A 20,400-nucleotide genomic window follows, 5' to 3' on the forward strand; every position below is an offset into this window, starting at 1 on the left:
GAGGAGTATTGCACCCAATTCAGACGGTGGTGTGTCCCCTCAGGATGGAATGAACCAGCCCTGAAGAGTCAGTTTAGGTCTGGTCTATCTGATAATTTAAAAGATCTATTGGTCAATTACCAAATTCCTGAGACCTTAGAGGAGATGATGACACTAGTTGTCCGACTTGACAGACGAGTTAGAGAGAGACGACAAGAACGACAGTTCTGTTCTCAGATGGTGGTCCAGCCAGAGGCCTTTTCCAGGGACAACACTGAGGTCTCCACCGAGGAACCCATGCAGGTTGGCATGACCCGGGGTAATCTTCGTCGCAGACGCGGAGAGTGCTTCTACTGTGGAGATCCTGGCCATTGGATCAGCAAGTGTCCTAAGAGGGACCTCTCTGACAAGTCTTCTAAGGCAAGACAACCTAAAGACCAGGTACACCCTGATTTTTCTAAAGGTAAGCTTTTGGTACCCATAACAATTTCTCTGGGGGTTAATAAGTGGCCGGGTAAGGCCTTTATTGACTCCGGTTCAGCGGCCAGCTTTATTGACTTTGAGTTTGCTTGTAAATTGGGTATTCCAATGTTTGCTTTACCTACACCTATCCATGTCATGGCTATTGATGCTACTCCCCTGATTGGTGGTACGGTGAGGTCATGTACCTCTGAAATTTCTCTGTCCGTGGGTGTGTGCCACTCTGAGAGATGTTCTCTTCTAGTCCTGGAGAACCTACCGGTTGAGGTGGTACTAGGGTTGCCTTGGCTCCGTTTACATAACCCCACAATTGATTGGTCCAAAGGAGAGTTGGTGAAATGGGGACCTAAGTGTGACTCATGCTTGTCCGTGGTCCAGGCTGGGGTTTCAGTAAGGTCTAATACATTACCCTCTGTTATTAAGGAATATTCTGATGTGTTCTCGTCCCTTACTCCAGAGGTTCTACCCCCCCATAGACCTTATGATTGCGCCATAGAGCTAATTGAGGGTGCCGAATTTCCTAAAGGTCGAATTTATAATCTTTCAGGGCCCGAACGCAAGGCTATGGAAGATTATATTAAGGAGAGCCTTGCTAAAGGGCATATTAGACCTTCAGTCTCTCCTATGGGAGCAGGGTTTTTCTTTGTTAAAAAGAAGGATGGTGGTCTTAGGCCTTGTATTGATTACCGGAGATTAAATAAAATCACTGTCCAAAATAGATACTCTCTCCCATTGATTCCGGATTTATTTAACCAGGTTTTGGGGGCAACCTGGTTTTCCAAGATTGACCTGAAAGGGGCATACAATCTAATCCGAATCAAGGAGGGAGACGAATGGAAGACAGCGTTCAATACTCCGATAGGACACTTTGAATATCAGGTGATGCCTTTTGGACTCAGCAATGCCCCAGCTGTGTTCCAAAACTTAATGAACGATATTCTTAGGGAGCTCTTAGGTAAATTTATTATTGTCTATCTTGACGACATTTTGATATTCTCTCCTGATTTCGAATCTCATGTGTCCCATGTCAAACAAGTATTAGAGGTGTTGAGGAAGAACCAGCTATCCGCTAAGCAAAAGAAATGTGTCTTTGGTGTACAGGAGATACTGTTTCTAGGGCATGTTTTGACTCCTCACGCCTTTAAGATGGATCCTGGTAAGGTTTTAGCAATTAAGGAATGGGTAAGGCCTTCATCCTTAAAGGCTTTACAACGGTTTTTGGGTTTCGCTAATTACTACCGTAAATTTATCATGAATTTTTCTGTAATTGCTAAGCCATTGACCGACCTTACTAAGAAAGGGGCGGATTTGGAGAATTGGTCTACCAAGGCCATTTCTTCATTTGAAACATTAAAAAAGGCATTTAGTAGCGCTCCCATTCTGATCCAGCCTGATCAGGAGAGACCCTTTATTGTGGAGGTGGATGCGTCCGAGGACGGCGCAGGAGCAGTCCTTTCACAAGGTCCTGCTAGCCTCACTAACCTGAGACCGTGTGCCTTCTTCTCTAGGAAATTCTCTCCCACGGAGAGAAACTACGACATAGGGAATAGGGAGCTGTTGGCCATTAAATGGGCATTTGAGGAGTGGAGACATTTTTTGGAGGGGGCAAGGCATCGAGTAACTGTTGTCACTGACCATAAAAACCTAATGTTTCTCGAGTCCGCTAAGAGGTTGAATCCCGACAAGCCCGATGGGCTCTGTTTTTTACCCGTTTTGATTTCTCCATTACGTTCAGGCCGGGAAGTAAAAATGTGAAGGCAGACGCATTATCTCGGAGCTTCCATGCTTTTCAACCCACTGAGACGCCGCCTGAATCCATCCTACCAGCAAACATCTTCTTAGCGGCTCTAACCCAGGATATCTCGGCTCGCATTAAGGCTGAACAACATCTGGCACCGGTATCCACCCCAACAGATAAGTTGTTTGTTCCCGTACAATTTCGTCTCCAGCTGTTGGGTGAGTGTCACGATTCTGCCTTTTGTGGACATCCGGGTATTGAGGGCACTAAGGATCTGGTTTCTAGATCTTATTGGTGGCCCACTCTGACGAGGGATGTCAAGTCCTACGTGTCAGCCTGTGAGGTTTGTGCCAGGTCTAAGACACCTAGGACTCGCCCTGCTGGTAACCTACGACCCCTACCCATTCCCAGTAGACCCTGGTCCCATATCTCGATGGACTTTATAACTGACCTACCGCTGGCGGAGGGTAAGACTGTGGTTTGGGTAGTGGTCGATAGGTTTAGCAAGATGGTTCATTTCATTCCCCTGTCTAAACTTCCGAATGCTAAAACCCTGGCATCTATTTTTGTGAGAGAGATTGTTCGTTTACATGGCATCCCGGAAAATATTGTTTCGGACAGGGGTGTGCAGTTTGTGTCCAAATTCTGGAGGGCCTTCTGTCAAAGATGTAAAATTTCGTTGTCTTTTTTTCTTCCGCCTACCATCCTGAGAGTAATGGGCAGACTGAACGCCTTAATCAGTCTGTGGAACAATTCCTGAGGTTGTATGTTGCTGATGACCAGCAATTATGGGTCAAATTCCTTCCGTTGGCTGAATTTGCTCTGAATAACCGTGTCAATTCTTCTGCTGGGGTCTCCCCTTTCTTTTGTAACCATGGTTTTCATCCCCGTTTTCATTCTGGGTCGTCCGTCTCCTCCTCTAACCCTGAAGCTGATAAACTCTCCTCCGAACTGTGCACTGTTTGGGCCCGGGTTCAATCGAACCTAGAAAAGGCTCAAAGTTCTCAAAAACTCAAGGCCGATAGGAGACGTTCAAGGGGGGTGAACTTTCAGGTTGGGGATAAAGTATGGTTGTCCTCCAAGAATCTATCTCTCAAGGTAGCTTCTAGAAAATTTGCTCCTCGTTTTATTGGTCCATATAAGATCACGGAGGTGATTAACCCGGTATCATTTAGGTTGGAGCTGCCCGAGTCATTCCACATTCATAATGTGTTCCATAAATCTCTACTTAAAAAATATTTTGAACCGGTAGTACCATCGAAAGCCTCGCCTCCGCCGGTTCTTGTCAATGATGCTGTCGAGTATGTGGTGTCTAAAATAGTGGATGTCAGGAAGGTGCGTAATTCCTTGCAGTACCTGATTCACTGGAAGGGGTATGGACCTGAAGAGAGATCTTGGGTACCTGCCAGGGAGGTTCATGCTCCTAGACTTGTTCGTAAATTTCATTTAGAACACCCTGAAAAGCCATCGCCTGAAGTCTTGGGTCCGGTGGCCCCTCGTAAAAGGGGGGGTACTGTCACGGGGTTCCGAAGGTGCACTCGGTCCCCCATTGCCCGCAGAACTGTTGCTTAGCTTTTGGAATGAGGTTCTGTGTTTGACCTCATTCCCAGGGCGGCTTTACTAGCTGGGTGGCTCCCTGCTCCTAGTCTGCCTTGAGCGCCGAGCTGATCACTCGGTGCTCGACTGGTTGGTCTGTCGGTCATGTGACGCTGGCCACGTCACATGACCCTCACTCCCCACTATGAATACAGGCAGCCTGCTGGCTACAGGTTGCCTGTTAATTTCTAGGTTCCTGGCTATTTGTTGGACTACTGAATATTTACCTGATCCTGTTCCCTGACGATCCTCTGCCTGCTCCTCCTGTACTGCGCATACATCCTGGTTTTGTGACCTCGGCTCTCACCTGACTACTCTCTTAGGACTCCTCTTGTACTTCGCTACTCTCCTGGTATTTGACCCCGGCTTCTCCTGACCATTCTTTGCTTAATCCGTTGTACTGCGTAGCTCTCTTGGTTCTGACCCGGTCCGTTCATGTTCCGTTTTTTGTCTTGTCTGTCTTCCCTGCACATATCCTAAGTTAGGGACTGCCGTCCAGTTGTCCCCTGTCATCAGGACTCGTGAGGCAAGTAGGCAGGGCCAGGGGTGAGGGTGGAGCGCAGTGGTCACTACTCTTCCCCCTGTGTGTGTGTGGACGTAACCGTTACACCTTCACAAGAGAACATCATACCAGTCCTACTTCCTGCACTATGGTGAGAGGGTGGCATAATGTACAGTAACCAGACCTCTCTTGTCCTTATTTCAAGAACACAAACGGCTCGGCTCAGCATTACATTGATTTGGTTGTGAAACCAGTGGTACAGACATTTCTCCAAAATCTGAGAGGAGCCATTTTTCAGCAGGACAATGCCAGGCTGCATGCTGCTCTTGATACTGTGAGCAGCCTGCATGGCCTTAATGTGCTACGATGGCCTGCAGCTTATATAGACCTGACTCCCATCAAGCACATGTTGGACATCATTGGTTGGTAATTGATGATTTGCATGCACAAGTGCATTCAGAACGGCAGAACATCCCTCAGACAACCATTAATAACCTCATTGATAGCATACCAAAGCGTGTAAGTATGTGTATTTCTGCGCATGGTGCTCATACTCTATAATGAGTAAATCGAGATGTTTGAAATATTGCCTCTTATGGTATACTGTATAATGCTTTCTGTTTGCAGCATGACATTTCGGTGCCAAGAAATAAATATGTAGATCAGAAGTGATTGTTCATTTAACCTTGTTCTACCCTCTAAGGTATAGGTTTAAATAGTTTCTGGATGCTCACTATGTATCTTTCTGGTGCAGGTGACAAGGAGCTTATACAAGAGGTTTTGTTTGATGCTGTGGTCAGTGCTCCACTGGAAGCTTACTGGACTAGCCTGGCACTAAACAAATCGGAGTGAGTATGTGTAACATGTATGGCACAATGGAAGCAATAAACGTCAATATAAATTCATTTAGATCCATGGGTGAAGCCAATGAGATTACTAACATTTACCAAACTGGCCCACCAGAGTACCAGAGGATCTTCCAGTTGGCCCAGTCCCTGAAGTCAAAGTGGGCACCAAAGGTCCAGGAGAAAAATCCCATTTGAAGCTGTCTCTGGAAATCACTTACCCCTAGGGTCCATTATATTGATTCAAAACATATTAGTCTTTAATAATTAGGGGTTATACCCCAAAATTCTTTTCCTCTGGTGGGTCCAAGGATCCTCTGTCTAAGGCCTCATGCACACGACCGTTCAGTTTTTTGCGGTCCGCAAACCGTGGATCCGCAGAAAACAGAAGCCGCCCGTGTGCCTTCCGCATTTGCAGAATGGAACGGGCGGCCCATTGTGGAAATGCCTATTCTTGTCCGCAAAACGGACAAGAATAGGACACGGAACGGAGCAACGGATGCGGACAGCACACGGAATGCTGTCCGCATTTTTTGCGGCCCCATTGAAGTAAATAGGTCCGCATCCGAGCCACAAAAACAGCGACTTGGATGTGGACCCAAACAACGGCCATGTGCATGAGGCCTAACATTGAACACCTATAGGGCCTTATTTTTCAGTGTGCTTATGGGTAGACCTGCAGGATAGGACAATTAGTCCTCAGTATCACGATTGGATTATAGCTCTTGTAAAAGAATGCCTAGTTGCACTGTATTCGGCCATCTCTGGTACCCCATCTTTCCAAATGTTGGAGAAAATACAAAAGAACTTCAGAATTATGGATATTCAAGGTTATTCAAACTTGATGTTAGATATATAAGCATGCCATGTCGTACATGGTGCCTAGTATGTTAACACCTGTGTCCATATCTATCAACTCAACCTTCTTCTATATTGCAATTGTTTATATACAAATTAGTCTTGGGCCAGTAGCTATTGATTGTAATCTAGTTCAGCAATCCAACCCACCCATTTGTTACAAATATGGCAGTAGGAACATACGTCTTAAATAGTTTTCTGTGTTTCCTGAATTTTCATCTAGAAATTCAGACAAAGATGTAGAGATTGCTTTCCTGGGAACGCGCACTGGACTCACTCGTGTGAATCTTTTTGTGGGACCAGAGCAGCTCACTTACAAGTAAGTAATGACCAATGGTTGCCTCATGGTTGATGGGCAAATGGTAAATAAAACTTAATTTACTATCACAGTGAATCAAGAATGTTTTATAAGTGGAATCCATTTTCAAATACAGTATTAGTAAATTATTCTTGAGTTATTACAAAGGGGTCCTCCATACAGAAATTTGACTTGGGTCCAATTCTCTCGAATCACCCATCCGATTCAAATCAGTCAAAATAAATTCGGTCTGATGTAAAGGTTCCCCATTTTGCTCTGAAAAGTCATGTTTGACACCCTGGGGTCTCCTAGGTCTGTTTCCAACGCCTTTCAAGCTCTTTAACACCAAGACACCATTAGTAATGTCAAAGTGACAGTGATGTACATGGCTATGGGTAAACAGATGGTAGGCGGTGGCTTCAAAGAGCCTGTTTTTTCTTAATTAAATAACTGTCCAAAAATTATTGCTTTTTGGTGGAAGATTCCTTCTTCTCTCTCCTCTGAAACGTAAAATCAACTTCCATTTTGTGTGATTGTGCGGGACTGTGCTCACTGAAGCTATGGTGAGCGCAGGCTCCCAACAGCTTTCCAAGGATAGCGCTGTACATCTTAAAGTGGCAGTGCTTAGTATTGCAGCTCAGCCCTATTGACTTGAATGGTGCTGAGCTGCAACTTGGCCATGTGACCGATGTACAGTGATGTCACTGGCCTAGGAAGAGACTGCAGAGCTCAAAGACTCTTCTACAGCTGATCTAAAACTGGTGACCTATCCTGAGGATAAGTCATAAATATATTTTCCTGGATAACCCCTTTAAAGGAGTTCTTTTTTTGGGGACAATCCCTGCTTGTTCGAAGACTCCCCTCGCCCCTGTTCGGCTACCCAATGATTAGTTATTGCCTGGGGAAAATCTATGAGTGTGTGCTCAGTTTCTCAGAAGCGACACCATAGGGTAAATTTTAAATTACGCAGTGCCCATTCATATCAATGGATTGCCCATGTAATGCAGGACAGGGCAGGTCCTCCAGGACGAGAAATGCTTTTTGTAATCACTCTGTACTTGAGATAAGGACCCTGAACAAGATATCCCCTCCTCTAGTAACTCATCATTCTCTTAATAGGTTATATGAAACAACCCCTTTAATAGCAACACATATGTAAATATAAGGTTCTAACCCTTGGCAACTAACTGAATCGCTAAACTGGGACAGTATAAAAATACTGAGCGGATTCCCTAATGTAGATCCTAAACTGTATGAGATTATAGCTTTCAGATGCTCTGCGCCCCAGTGGTGGAATTCCCTCCAGCTAATTTGTTTAATGCCTACTTTCTTTGTTTGGTTTTTATGTTCTTGAGTTTAGACTGAAGCATTGCTTATTCTCCCTGACCTTGAGCTCAGAACACAGCAGTTTTGTGTTAGGTTGTTTGTAGAATTGGCTTAGCTGCTTTGAATGCAGTGCTCTGTGGTGTGTTGCTTTGGCTTATCTTACCATCTGCTGCAAGTCATTGGGCCACATTCCTGCAGATGTAGAGAAATGATTTATATGCCTCCAACACAAGAAATAGGAGGAAGACAGATGCGCTTGGTTAATGTGAAGCTAGCCATACATTAGCAAGTCTATTATGCAGTATATATTTACATTGTGTCTATTGTGGCCACTATGTGGTGCACTGTCTGTAAAGGGCTTGTCTAGTGGCACATGACCCTCAGTGACAAGCCACTTGGGGATACATCCCTGTTGAGGCCAGTCGTTGGCTGCATCGGCTCACATAGTAATATAGTAACATAGTTTGTAAGTCTGAAAAAAGACATCTGTCCATCCAGTTCAGCCTGTTATCCTGCAAGTTGATCCAGAGGAAGGCAAAAAAACTGGGAAGTAGCCAATTTTCCTCATTTTAAGGGAAAAATTCCTTCCCGACTTCAATCAAGTAATCAGAATAACTCCCTTGATCAACAACCTCTCCAGAAATCGAATAACTATAACCTGTAATATTATTACACTCCAGAAATACATCCATCACCACCTCCTTAGGCAGAGAGTTCCATAGTCTCTCACTGCTCTTACCGTAAAGAATCCTCTTCTATGTTTGTGTATAAACCTTCTTTTCCCTAGACACAGAGGATGTTCCCCCGTCACAGTCCTGGGGATAAATAGATGATGGGAGAGATCTCTGTACTGACCCCTGATATATTTATACATAGTTATTAGATTGTCCATTAATCATCTTTTTTCTAAAGTGAATAATCCTAATTTTGATAATCTTTCTGGGTCCTGTAGTCTCCCCATACCAGTTATTATTTTGTTGACCTCCTCTGAACTCTCTCCAGCTCTGCTATGTCTGCCTTGTTCACAGGAGCCCAGATCTATACACAGTACTCCATGTGTGGTCTGACTAGTGATTTGTAAAGTGGTAGGACTATGTTCTTATCACGGGCATCTATGCCCCTTTTGATGCAACCCATTATCTTATTGGCCTTGGCAGCAGCTGCCTGACACTGGTTTTTCCAGCTTATTTTGCTGTTCACTAAAATTCCTAGGTCCTTTTCCATGTCAGTGTTACCCAGTGTTTTACCATTTAGTATGTACGGGTGACTTGCATTATTCCTTCCCATGTGCATAATCTTACATTTGTCAGTGTTAAACTTCCTCTGGCACTTCTCTGCCCAAGCCTCTAATCTATCCAGATCCCTCTGTAGTAGTATACTGTCCTCTTCCTTGTTAATTACTTTACACAGTTTAGTGTCATCTGCAAAAATTAATATTTTACTGTTCAAGCCTTCTACAAGATCATTAATAAATATATTGAAGAGAATATGGCCCAATACTGACCTCTGAGGTACCCCACTAGTGACAGTGACCCAATCTGAGTGTGTACCGTTAATAACCACCCTCTGTTTTCTATCACTCAGCCAGTTACTTACCCACATGCAGACATTTTCCCCCAGTCCAAGCATTCTCATTTTATATACTAACCTTTTCTGTGGTACAGTGTCAAATGCTTTGGAGAAGTCCAGATATACGACATCCATTGACTCGCTGTGGTCAAATCTAGAACCTGATTAAATTAGTTTGACATAACTGATCCCTCACAAATCCATGCTGATATTGTGTTATTTGCTTATTTTCATTGAGGTTCTCAAATATACAGTAGCATCTCTTAGAAAACCTTCAAACAGTTTACCCATAACAGGTGCTAAACTTACCGGCCCTTTAATTTCCGGGCTCTTTTTTTTACCCCTTTTTGAATATTGGCGCTACATTTGCTATGCACCAATCCTGTGGAACACTCCCTGTCAGTATAGAGTCCTTAAATATCAGAAATAAGGGTCTGGCTATGACATTACTTAATTCTCTTAGTATACAAGGGTGTATGCCATCTGATCCCCGCGATTTGTCTATTTTTATCTTTTTAAAACGCCGCTGTACTTCTTCCTGGTTCAGACACGGCACTTTTAATGGGGAATTTACTTTTACATTCTGCATTTCATCTGACAGTTTATTTTCCTCAGTTCAGAAATAATAATTACTTAAAGGGACACTGACAGGCCCAAAAAGCATATTTAGGTATATATATGACAGTACAGGTCTTATAAAGTGTATTAGAATCATCTAAGTATCCCCCCTGTCCACCTTATAAATACAGTAAAATGAAGTTTTATAACCTGCTTGAATCGTGTTCAATCTGCCCAAGGGGCGGTGTTTCATCTCAACTTGCGCCCAGCCAGCCTCACCCCAACTGCCGTTTGAAGCGCCGCCCAGCTCATCAATATTCACTTCGCTGGGCAGCGCACTAATCCGCACTAATCATATCGCGCCTGCGCACTAATTAACCCCTTTTGAGATGTAACAGAGCAGCGCTCTGAAGCGCTGCTATGAACTGTGCCCGGCGCATGCGCATAAAGCAGAGGCTGCATCGGCCTCTGAGAATCAGACTGTGCGCAGGCGCGATGCGATCCCGGCCAGTGAGGGTGCCGGGCGCATGCGCTGAAGATGAGCCGGAGGCCGATGCCCATAGTATTGTATTGGGCATGCGCCGGATCTTGCGTCGGGGACACTAGTAGCCGCCCAGCGAAGTGAATATTGATGAGCTGGGCGGCGCTTCAAACGGCAGTTGGGGGGCGGCTGGCTGGGCGCAAGTTGAGATGAAACGCCGCCCCTTGGGCAGATTGAACACGATTCAAGCAGGTTATAAAACTTCATTTTACTGTATTTATAAGGTGGACAGGGAGGATACTTAGATGATTCTAATACACTTTATAAGACCTGTACTGTCATATATATACCTAAATATGCTTTTTGGGCCTGTCAGTGTCCCTTTAAGGAATTGTGCAGCCAGTACCAGGGGCGTAGCTATAAGGGAAGCAGGGGAAGCTGCTGCTTTGGGGCCCTGACCCAAAAGGGGCCCATCCAGGAGGAGGAGGACTAAAAGATTTGGTCAGGGCCCCCTTAACAGTATTACACAATGAAATGATGTACAGTGACAGTATAGACAGTGTAGGAAACGGATGGAACAGCTGCCGGGCCTGGTCTGAGAGAGCGATCTTTACTAGCCTCAGGAATGGGGGCGGCATGAAAGGAAGGTGTTGTGAAAAAATTACCCATTCAAAAAAAAATTTGTGGAGCCCAGTCATTTCTAGCTACGCCACTGGCCAGTACATATTGATGACCTATGCTCAGGTATTGTGCATCCGAAAATTTCAGAACAATTCGCAGTGTAATCTTAAAGAGTAAGTAGCGCTCGAATGAGAGCAGTCTGCGCTTCAAACCGCGGAATATCTTGTCATATAGACAAGGTATTCAAAAATCCATAGCATTATACCTAGAATATTCCGAAAATCCACCTAATTTACTTACTCTGTGGCCAGAATGATGTTCTATGTATAATGTGATAGATGGGATCCATAAGGCGCTGACAGTGTCTTCATTTGGCCACAGATGTGCACCTAGCCTTAGATCACACATTTTTCAACATGTTGAGATTAATACATGATGCATGCTACAAAACCTTAACTTTGATGCTAGAACTGTATATGTGCTGTAGGCAACTGTTAGTCTCTTCTAAGCCTTGGTCTGCTTATCTTAATATATGAACACCTTAATAACAGAACACCTTAGAATTTTAGCCAACTTACAAATTTGACTCGTTAATATCTTGTTGAGGACTTATCTGAGAAACTTTGGGGTAAGATGCATGGAGTCCATCATAGGTCTCCATTTTGCTCCATGAGCTGCTGTGTTGCACAATTTGATCTTATTTTATTGTGCAGAACGGAAAATAAGCATATTTTTTATTCTATTGTGATTTCTTTCTATTGTCTTGTCATGAAGGGTCTCTAAAAAAAGAGTAACATGTCTATATGTTTCTTCTGTTTCAAGAGATTTTCTTACATCCGAGGACAGAGAGAGCATTTACAATGCCGACCACTTCCCCCTGTGGTACCGCCGAGCTGCTGAACAAATTCCCGGAAGCTTTGTGTACTCCATTCCATTTAGTACAGGTCAGTAATCATTGATATTAAAGGGATATATATATATATATATATATATATATATATATATACTGTATGTATGTATATATATATATATATACTATCAGAAAGACCCGGCTTCACACGGGTATATTTCATCTATTTCATTTAATGTTTGTGTGTGTCGTTAAAAGATATCGATAGTATCCCCTATTACAGTGACATCTGTAAACCCCGCCTTCTTAACAGTGACCTCCACAGCCCACCACCCCTTTACACTGATCTCCCACAGCGCCCTGCCTCCTTAAAGAAGGACCTCCACAGCAGCCCACTCCCTTAACTTTGACCTTTACAGCAGCCTGCCCCTTTAACAGTGAGTTCCACAGCACCCCACCCCCTTGACAGTGACCTCCACAGGGGTACACCCCCTTAACAGTGACCTCTACAGCACCTGCCCCTTAACACTGACCATAGGTTACAGTCCCCTTAACTGTGCCCTCCACCATCCCCAGCCCCTTTAACAGAGACCTCCACAGTGACTGCCCCTTTAACAGTGACTGCCACATTAAGCCGCTCCCTTAACAGTGACCTCCACTCTACCATGTTCCCTTAACAGTGACCTCACAGTACCCAGCTGCCCCTTAAATAGTGGCCTCCACAGTCCTCTCCTCCCTTAACAGTTACCTCCACAGTGCCCACCCCTTTAACAGTGACCTCCAGAGCAGCCTGTCCCCAAACAGTAACATACACAGCGCCCTCCCCTTTAACAGTGACATCCACAGCATTCGCCCCTTTATTAATGATCTCCACAGTACCCCGTCTCCTTAAGAGTGATTTCAACAATAACCCACCCCCTTAACAGTGACCTCCACAGCAGATGCCCCTTTAATAGTGACCTCCACAGTCTCCCGCCCCTTAACAGTGACCTCTACAGCGCCCGCCCTTTTAACAGTGACCTCCACAGTGGCCGGCCCTTTATTTGTGACCTCCACAGTACCCTGTCTCCTTAACAGTGATTTCTCCCCCCCCCCCCCCCCTTAACCGTGACCTCTACAGAGCTCCGTTCCCTTAAAATGTGATCTCCACAACACCCTGCCCCCTTAACAGTGACCTCTACAGCACCCCGCCCCTTAACACTGACCTTTATAGCGGATCGTCCCCTTAACTGTGACCTCCACCATTCCCTGCCCCTTAACAGAGACCTCCACAGCGCCTGCCCCTTTAACAGTGACCTCCACAGCATCCTGTCCCTCAACAGTGACCTTCACAGCGGCCTGCCCCTTTAAAAGTGACCTCCACAGCGGCTGCCCCTTTATTAGTGACCTCCACAGTACCGCATCTCCTTAACAGTGATTTCCACAACACACCGCCCCCTTAACAGTGGCCTCTACAGCAATCTGCCCCTTAACACTGACCTTCATAGCGGACCGTAACATCAGTACAGAGTAGGATTCTGGCTGGCTCAGTGCAATGCCTTGGAATCAGCTTAGGCATGGTGCTGAATATCCTTAACTAAACCAGTCCTGTATGGAGATTTACTGGAAGTACTCCATGGTATGGAAACTTATGGGCAATGCTCCATGGGAAACAAATATGCAAAGAGGTATCTCCCTAAAAAGAGAGCTATCCCATTAGTGCCACCTATTGGAAGTGGCTCCCTATGAGTAAACATCTGAGTTTCAAACAATTGGGATTTGACAAGGGAATATAGCCAGACCAAATATCCATCAGCTATTATCCATCAGCTAATAGACAGCTATCTGAGTGAGCCCCCTTCATAAGTATGGAGAAGGATTCTGTCTGGCTCAGTGCGATGCCTTAGAAGCAAGCCTCTTTAAGGAGTTTCAGCACCCTGCCTAAGCCCCTTATGTCAAACTATTAATGAATTATAGATAGAAATCTCCCTCTTAAGATGATCATACACATAAGATTAATGTCTGCCAGACCCACCAATTTCAGCAGAAGCAGACAACCATCTAATGTGTATGATCATCTCCTGACTTGCCCTCAATGGCTAACATTGGGAGAGAAGGATTGGGCAGTTGGATTTCATCATGCCTGCTACTATTGTTCTTGGGGGATGAGCTGCATTCAGAACACATGCATGCTCAGCTAAGTATGGATGTCTATGGAAGGGTGGTCACGAGAGGTAGCTGGCAGCTGAATGAGCTATTTTAAAAAGTTCGGCTTTACCTTCATAGGTTCTGTATTAGCCTTGGTCTGTATTATAAGGCATGATGTATCCTCTACCATAAATTATGTGAATACCAACCTCATTTCAAAACAGCTCTGTGACTGCTATTATTCCTATCGTCTACAGTAGGGGATGCAGTTTCCATTTTGCATTAAACACTGGCGGCATGATGGCTTAGCAGAAGAGATCCAGCCCTGGGGTTCTGGGTTTGAATCCAACCAAGGGCAACATCTACAAGGAGTATGCTTGTTCTCCACACACTTGTATGGATTTCCTTTGGATTCCTCCCATACTTCAGCCGCATACTGACACTTTAATTGGCTTTAATTAGCACTAGTGTATCTAAGATATGGAATTGAGATGGTGCCCCAATGGGTTGAGATTGATGAGAATGGTGAGATTCAAGACTATAGAAGCACTAGCAAATAATAGTATTTTCACCTTTTTGCATTAATTTATGCAATTATATATGCCTATTCCATGTCACTGTACACAGATTGTCATAACTCACATCAATCCCTGCTTAAGCTCTTCCCATTGGGTTCAGACATCATGAGTCTTCATATAAGTCTATTAAGATATGTTTTAGCTTTTGAGTGTAATGCTATATGCTCATTGATAGCTGCAACCAACGCATGATACACAGAACCGACCACACAGAATTCCCAATTCAAGTATCCAAAGCTAACATGACGAAATCCAAAACAGCCATCCCAAGGTTGCATTTTCACTTGATTGCATAGAACAAGAACATCATCTTGTTTGTTTCAATTGCTTTCAGATGTCACATATGTTTTTTAAAGATTTATTGAAACTTGTACAAGACTGTCTCTCTGGTTTCGGGTTCGGGAGGGTAATAAAAATCAGAATTTAAAATTTTCTACATTTAGTTAATGTTAAGTTCATTTATGAATGCTTTCCAAAAGAAATCCCAACCAGAGAGAATTTCACTGCAGACAAGTTATTGACTTCTTTGCCATATTTCCTCAGGGTGTTGACTCCACATTTGTTTTATTGTCTAATTGATTCATTCTGCTTAGAATGATTTTAGAAAATCCCACATAAAATGGGATCATCAATATTGGTAGATGTATTAATCTCTCCATTGTTGTCTGGTCTGATGGGCTCCAGCCTTGTAGACTATGACTCCCGAATGCTTAATACAAAGAGGATCCAGATATTGATGGGTTTGTTCTTATTGTCATGTTGGTCTGAGGTTTTTTTTTCACATGGAAACTTCATTATCCCCTAGTCTTCAACATTTTCTTTTCATTAAAAAAAATTACACAAACATCTCATGAGATATGTCTATAAAATATGTATTTTAGGTCACATTTACATCCAGCAACTTATTACACTGTACCTGCTATTTTGAAAGAAAAATATGCCAATTTTCCTCCTAACACTTTCTCATGTTCATTGCTCCATGTGGCTTTTCTCTGGACTCTCATCCTTCTACTTCCTTCTGATAATCTCTTCAAACACTACAGCTGCCGGCCTGTTACTCATCTTCCACTGTGACCTATCTCCTGCCTTATAGCCTTACAATATTCACACATTATGCAGAATATTTTCCCCATCTATAAACCATCTGTGAGGTTATGTGACCTCTAGCAATAATATGTTTCAAAATAAAGATCACAGAAATGATCCAAAAACATCCAATCTTTGTTAAAATGGACAAACAGAATGGAACAGTTTCTCAATGATGATAGTTAAATGGCAGAATTGGCAAAACGTAGATAATATAGATATGAAACCAACTCAGGAGTCCAGTATGTTGGATTTTTTTTTGTTCAATCCTGAAGTTATGTCACTTGGATGCTGAAAAAACATTTTACAGAAAAAAGCCTTAAACTGTTTAGCTTCTGAAAGGAAATGTGGATTCTCTAAGATACAGTAGGTTTTGTGCTGGCTAGATTGGGGTATGAAGTCTAAGAAATCTTCTTGCCCTTCCCCCTTAACCCTACCAAGACAGACTTTCCTCTTTGGATTCCATGTTCACGGTACACAGAATATTACCTAATAGTTGGCAGTGTTGTAGTGAGAAACAGAGGCAAGGATCATTGCCAGGAGAGGATTCAGGATGCCACAGGACAAAGCATGAGACAGGAGCATAGACAGAGGTCAGAGACAGGTGTAAAACAACAGGTACCAATAAGATCCAGGATCAAGGCCGAAGTCTGCGTCACGGTCAACACAGGAGTCAAGATAAGTCACACTGAAGAAATGAATGAGCATTAAATTCAATCAGCATCCAAGGCATGAAAGGCGGATTGCTAATTTAATGGGCTTCCAGGCCCAATGTTATCAGCTAGTGCGGATTGCCTGGCAATGTGACACTGCTGGCCATGGTGAGAAAAAGAGCTATGGCAGGATCTAGAAAGGCTGACATCCAGAGCAAGAGGAATCTGGTAGCCCAGCCACTGGACATTGATGATAGCTGGAGATGAGGCTGCTTGTGTGGACTCACTTCTGGAGCTTGGTGAGGAGAGTAACATGAATAACCTGTATGCAGTAAGCTCATAAGCTCTCCCTAGTGGTGACTGGAGGTAACTAGTATGTTATTATTTTTTTTATATCTATGTCTATGCCTGAGATCTGGAGCTCTATATCACAAAGACCTCTGACTGCTATAAAGATATATTAGAAAATGAATGCACATATTAAAAAATATTTAGAGTTAAGAAATGGTATTTAAAGTGGCTCTGTCACCAGATCACCCCTATTAAACCAAGCACATAGCCTGCAGTTTAAAATGATACCTTTCTCCTCACTGTCGGTGCCATGGTTGTTGATAAAATCATACTTTTATCCCTTTGCTAGCAGGAAATTTCGAGCACCAGAAGGCAGGCTTTTTCAGCATGAGCACCGCTATGTGACGCCTACCTGGTAATCCTGCTGACAAAGCCGCTTTAAAGATAAGCAATTTAATAAGAGTGTGTCATGGTCTTACCTGCTTGCTGCTCTCCTTCGTTTGACATGTGCTGGCGGCCATCTTGGGTCCTGGGTTTCTTGTAGCCTTCCACCCTGCGGCTCCTCCTTCCCCTGGGAGGAGCTGGATGCCTAGCTCATATATATAGGAGGTCTGTGGCTTCAGTTCCTTGCTTGGTCCTCTTGTGTTCACATGCTTCTAAGACTGCTGCTGCTTCTGGTTCCTGATCCTGGCTTCGTCTGACTACCCTGCTGGTTCCTGATCCTGGCTTCGTCTGACTACCCTGCTGGTTCCTGATCCTGGCTTCGTCTGACTACCCTGCTGGTTCCTGATCCTGGCTTCGTCTGACTACCCTTCTGGTTCCTGACCTCTGGCTTCGCAAAGACTCTGCTCGGTTTCACCATCCGTTTGGACTTTTGCTTTACAGCTTTATTTTCAATAAAGCCTTCTTATTTTCATTTATCTCTTGTTGTACGTCTGGTTCATGGTTCCGTGACATTAGGACCAAGCCATGAATTCTGACGGTACAGGGCCATCCTCGCTACCCACGCTGGTTGCCAGACTTGATCAGCAGGATCACCTGTTGGGTCGGTTCGCTGTGGCGTTGCAAACCCTGCTTGAACGCACGGCTCATTTCGCTCCCGTTGCCGATGGGTCGGTTGTCGCTCCTGGGCTCGCTCCTACTGCCGCTCCGGTTGTTGCGCCAGAGTCTACCCCGACACCTGTTGTTGCGCCTGCGGTGTTTCGGGGTATGACCGGTTCTGCCCCTCTTCCACAGCGCTTTGGGGGAGAGCCAACTCAGTGCCGAGGTTTCCTTAACCAGGTGGGCATTTATTTTGAGTTGCTGCCACATGCCTTTCCTACTGAGAGATCAAAGGTGGGCTTCTTGATCTCGCTGCTCTCGGACAAGGCCTTGGCCTGGGCCAGCCCTTTATGGGAGAACAACAATCCGGTGGTTGCCGAGTTTTCCGGTTTTGTTGCTTCTCTTCGGAAGGTATTCGATGTGCCGGCTCGTGCTGCCTCTGCTGCGAAGCTCCTTATGTCCATCAGACAGGGTTCACGATCCGTAGCTGAATACGCCATTGAGTTTCGTACCCTGGCAGCAGAGGTGGGCTGGAATAATGAGGCTCTGGTCGCTGCTTTCTCTCATGGTCTCTCGGATGCCTTGAAGGATGAGGTTGCAGCTAAGGACCTACCAGTTGAGCTCGAGTCTCTTATTTCTTTCCTGATTTTGATTGACACCAGACTCAGGGAGAGACCTTCCTTTAAGGAGAACCTGCGGAGGTCTTCTAACAGATTGGTGCCTACGTTTGCTGTCCCACCCGTGCCTCCCTCTCCTCCCACGCCTCCTGGGGATGACTTGTCTGGGGGTGAACCCATGCAGCTGGGGTTTGCTCGCCTGTCAGAGGGGGAGAGGGCACTCCGGAGACGCGAGGGCCGATGCATGTACTGTGGTCTCGGTGGGCATTTTCGGTTGGCATGTCCGAACCGTCCGGGAAACGCTCGTACCCTGAGATCCTGTCGGGGGCAGATCTTGGGTGGAGTCTCCTCGTCCCCGGTTTCCCGTGTTGACAAACCACTGATCACTGTTGTCCTCTCCTGGGTCGGGGGCTCGGTGACGACCCAGGCGTTGGTGGACTCTGGTGCTGGTGGTTTGTTCATTGATAGTGTGTTCGCTGCCGCCAATTCCATTCCTCTGCAGGCTCGAGGTTCCCCACTGGCTCTTGAGGCGATAGACGGCAGACCCCTTCTGCCGCCACACGTGACTCATGAGACCCTTCCAGTGGGGATAGCCATTGGTGCCGTTCACAGAGAGTCGGTCTGCCTCCAGGTTATTTCGTCTCCACACTACTCGGTGGTCTTGGGGTACCCCTGGCTCCAGAAGCATAATCCGACTTTCGATTGGAGATCGGTCGAGATCCTCTCGTGGTCACCGCAGTGTGGGGCTAGTTGCATCCATGGGTCTGTCAAGTTGCTGTGTACTTCCTCGGACTCTCTGTTGCCTCCTGAATACGAGGAGTACCGGGATGTATTCGATAAGGTGCGCGCGGTTGCCCTACCTCCGCACCGCCCATACGATTGTGCCATAGAGTTACAATCTGGTGCCGTTCCTCCTCGTGGCAAAGTCTATCCACTGTCGGTAGCGGAGAATGAGGCCATGGAGGAGTACGTGAGGGAGGCGCTTTCACGCGGACACATTCGCAAATCTTCGTCCCCGGCAGGGGCTGGATTTTTCTTTGTGAAAAAGAAGGGCGGTGAGTTGAGGCCTTGCATCGATTACAGGGGTCTCAATCGCATCACGATCAAGAACGCTTACCCGATACCCTTGATTTCCGAGCTGTTCGATCGCCTTAAAGGGGCCACGGTCTTTACCAAACTCGACCTGAGGGCGGCATATAACCTGGTAAGGATCAAGGCGGGCGATGAGTGGAAGACCGCGTTTAACACCAGGACCGGTCATTACGAATCCTTGGTTATGCCCTTTGGGTTGTGCAATGCGCCCGCAGTCTTTCAGGAATTCATCAACGATGTTTTCCGTGACCTGTTGCAGCAGTGTGTGGTAGTCTATTTGGATGACATCTTGGTATATTCTGAATCCATGGAGGCCCACATTCTGGATGTCAGACGAGTGTTGCAACGGTTACGAGAGAACAAGCTGTTCGGGAAGCTTGAGAAATGCGAATTTCACCGATCCCAGGTAACCTTCTTAGGTTACATCATTTCCGCTGAGGGGTTCTCCATGGATCCTGAGAAGGTTTCGGCTGTCTTACAGTGGCCCCAGCCCAGTGGTCTTCGTTCCCTGCAGCGCTTTTTGGGCTTCGCCAATTATTATCGGAAGTTCATCAGGGACTTTTCCATGCTGGCCAAGCCTCTCACGGATCTGACCAGGAAGGGCAGTAATTCCCAGGTCTGGCCGCTCGAGGCCATCCGAGCTTTTGAGGCCCTAAAGTCCGCCTTTGTGTCGGCTCCGATTCTGTCGCATCCCAACCCTGGGTTGCCCTTTGTCCTCGAGGTGGACGCGTCTGAGACGGGAGTAGGCGCCCTTCTGTCTCAGCGTAGAACACCAGAGGGTCCTCTGCTTCCTTGTGGGTTTTACTCCCGGAAACTGTCTTCCGCGGAGTGCAACTATCAGATTGGTGACAGGGAGTTATTGGCCATCGTGCAGGCCCTTAAAGAATGGAGGCACTTGCTCGAGGGTTCGGTGGTTCCGGTTCTCATCCTGACGGACCACAAGAATCTGACCTACCTTTCTGAGGCCAAGAGATTGACACCACGTCAGGCCAGATGGGCTCTGTTCTTGTCACGTTTTAATTACGTGGTCTCCTACCTACCCGGTTCCAAGAACATCAGGGCGGATGCCTTATCACGGCAGTACTCCGAGCTGTCCAGGGAGGAGTCGATTCCGACTTCGGTCATACCTCCGAATCAGATCCTGGCCGCCATTCGCACCAGCCTGACCTCTCCCCTGGGTGAGCAGATTTTGGCGGCTCAATCTGGTGCTCCCT

General features: G+C 45.7%; 1 protein-coding gene across 1 annotated transcript in view; it reads left to right on the plus strand.

Moving 5' to 3' along the window:
• CACNA2D3 (calcium voltage-gated channel auxiliary subunit alpha2delta 3) overlaps nucleotides 1-20,400 on the plus strand; it is a 959,782-nt gene that overhangs the window by 717,298 nt on the left and 222,084 nt on the right. Inside the window, exons 24-26 of the mRNA XM_040407724.1 lie at nucleotides 5,050-5,143; nucleotides 6,222-6,317; nucleotides 11,674-11,795. Coding sequence (XP_040263658.1) covers nucleotides 5,050-5,143; nucleotides 6,222-6,317; nucleotides 11,674-11,795 — 312 coding nt within the window. The remainder of the gene's footprint in view (nucleotides 1-5,049; nucleotides 5,144-6,221; nucleotides 6,318-11,673; nucleotides 11,796-20,400) is intronic.

This window comes from Bufo bufo, chromosome 9 (assembly GCF_905171765.1).
Source record: "Bufo bufo chromosome 9, aBufBuf1.1, whole genome shotgun sequence".
Taxonomy (NCBI): Eukaryota; Metazoa; Chordata; class Amphibia; order Anura; family Bufonidae; genus Bufo; species Bufo bufo.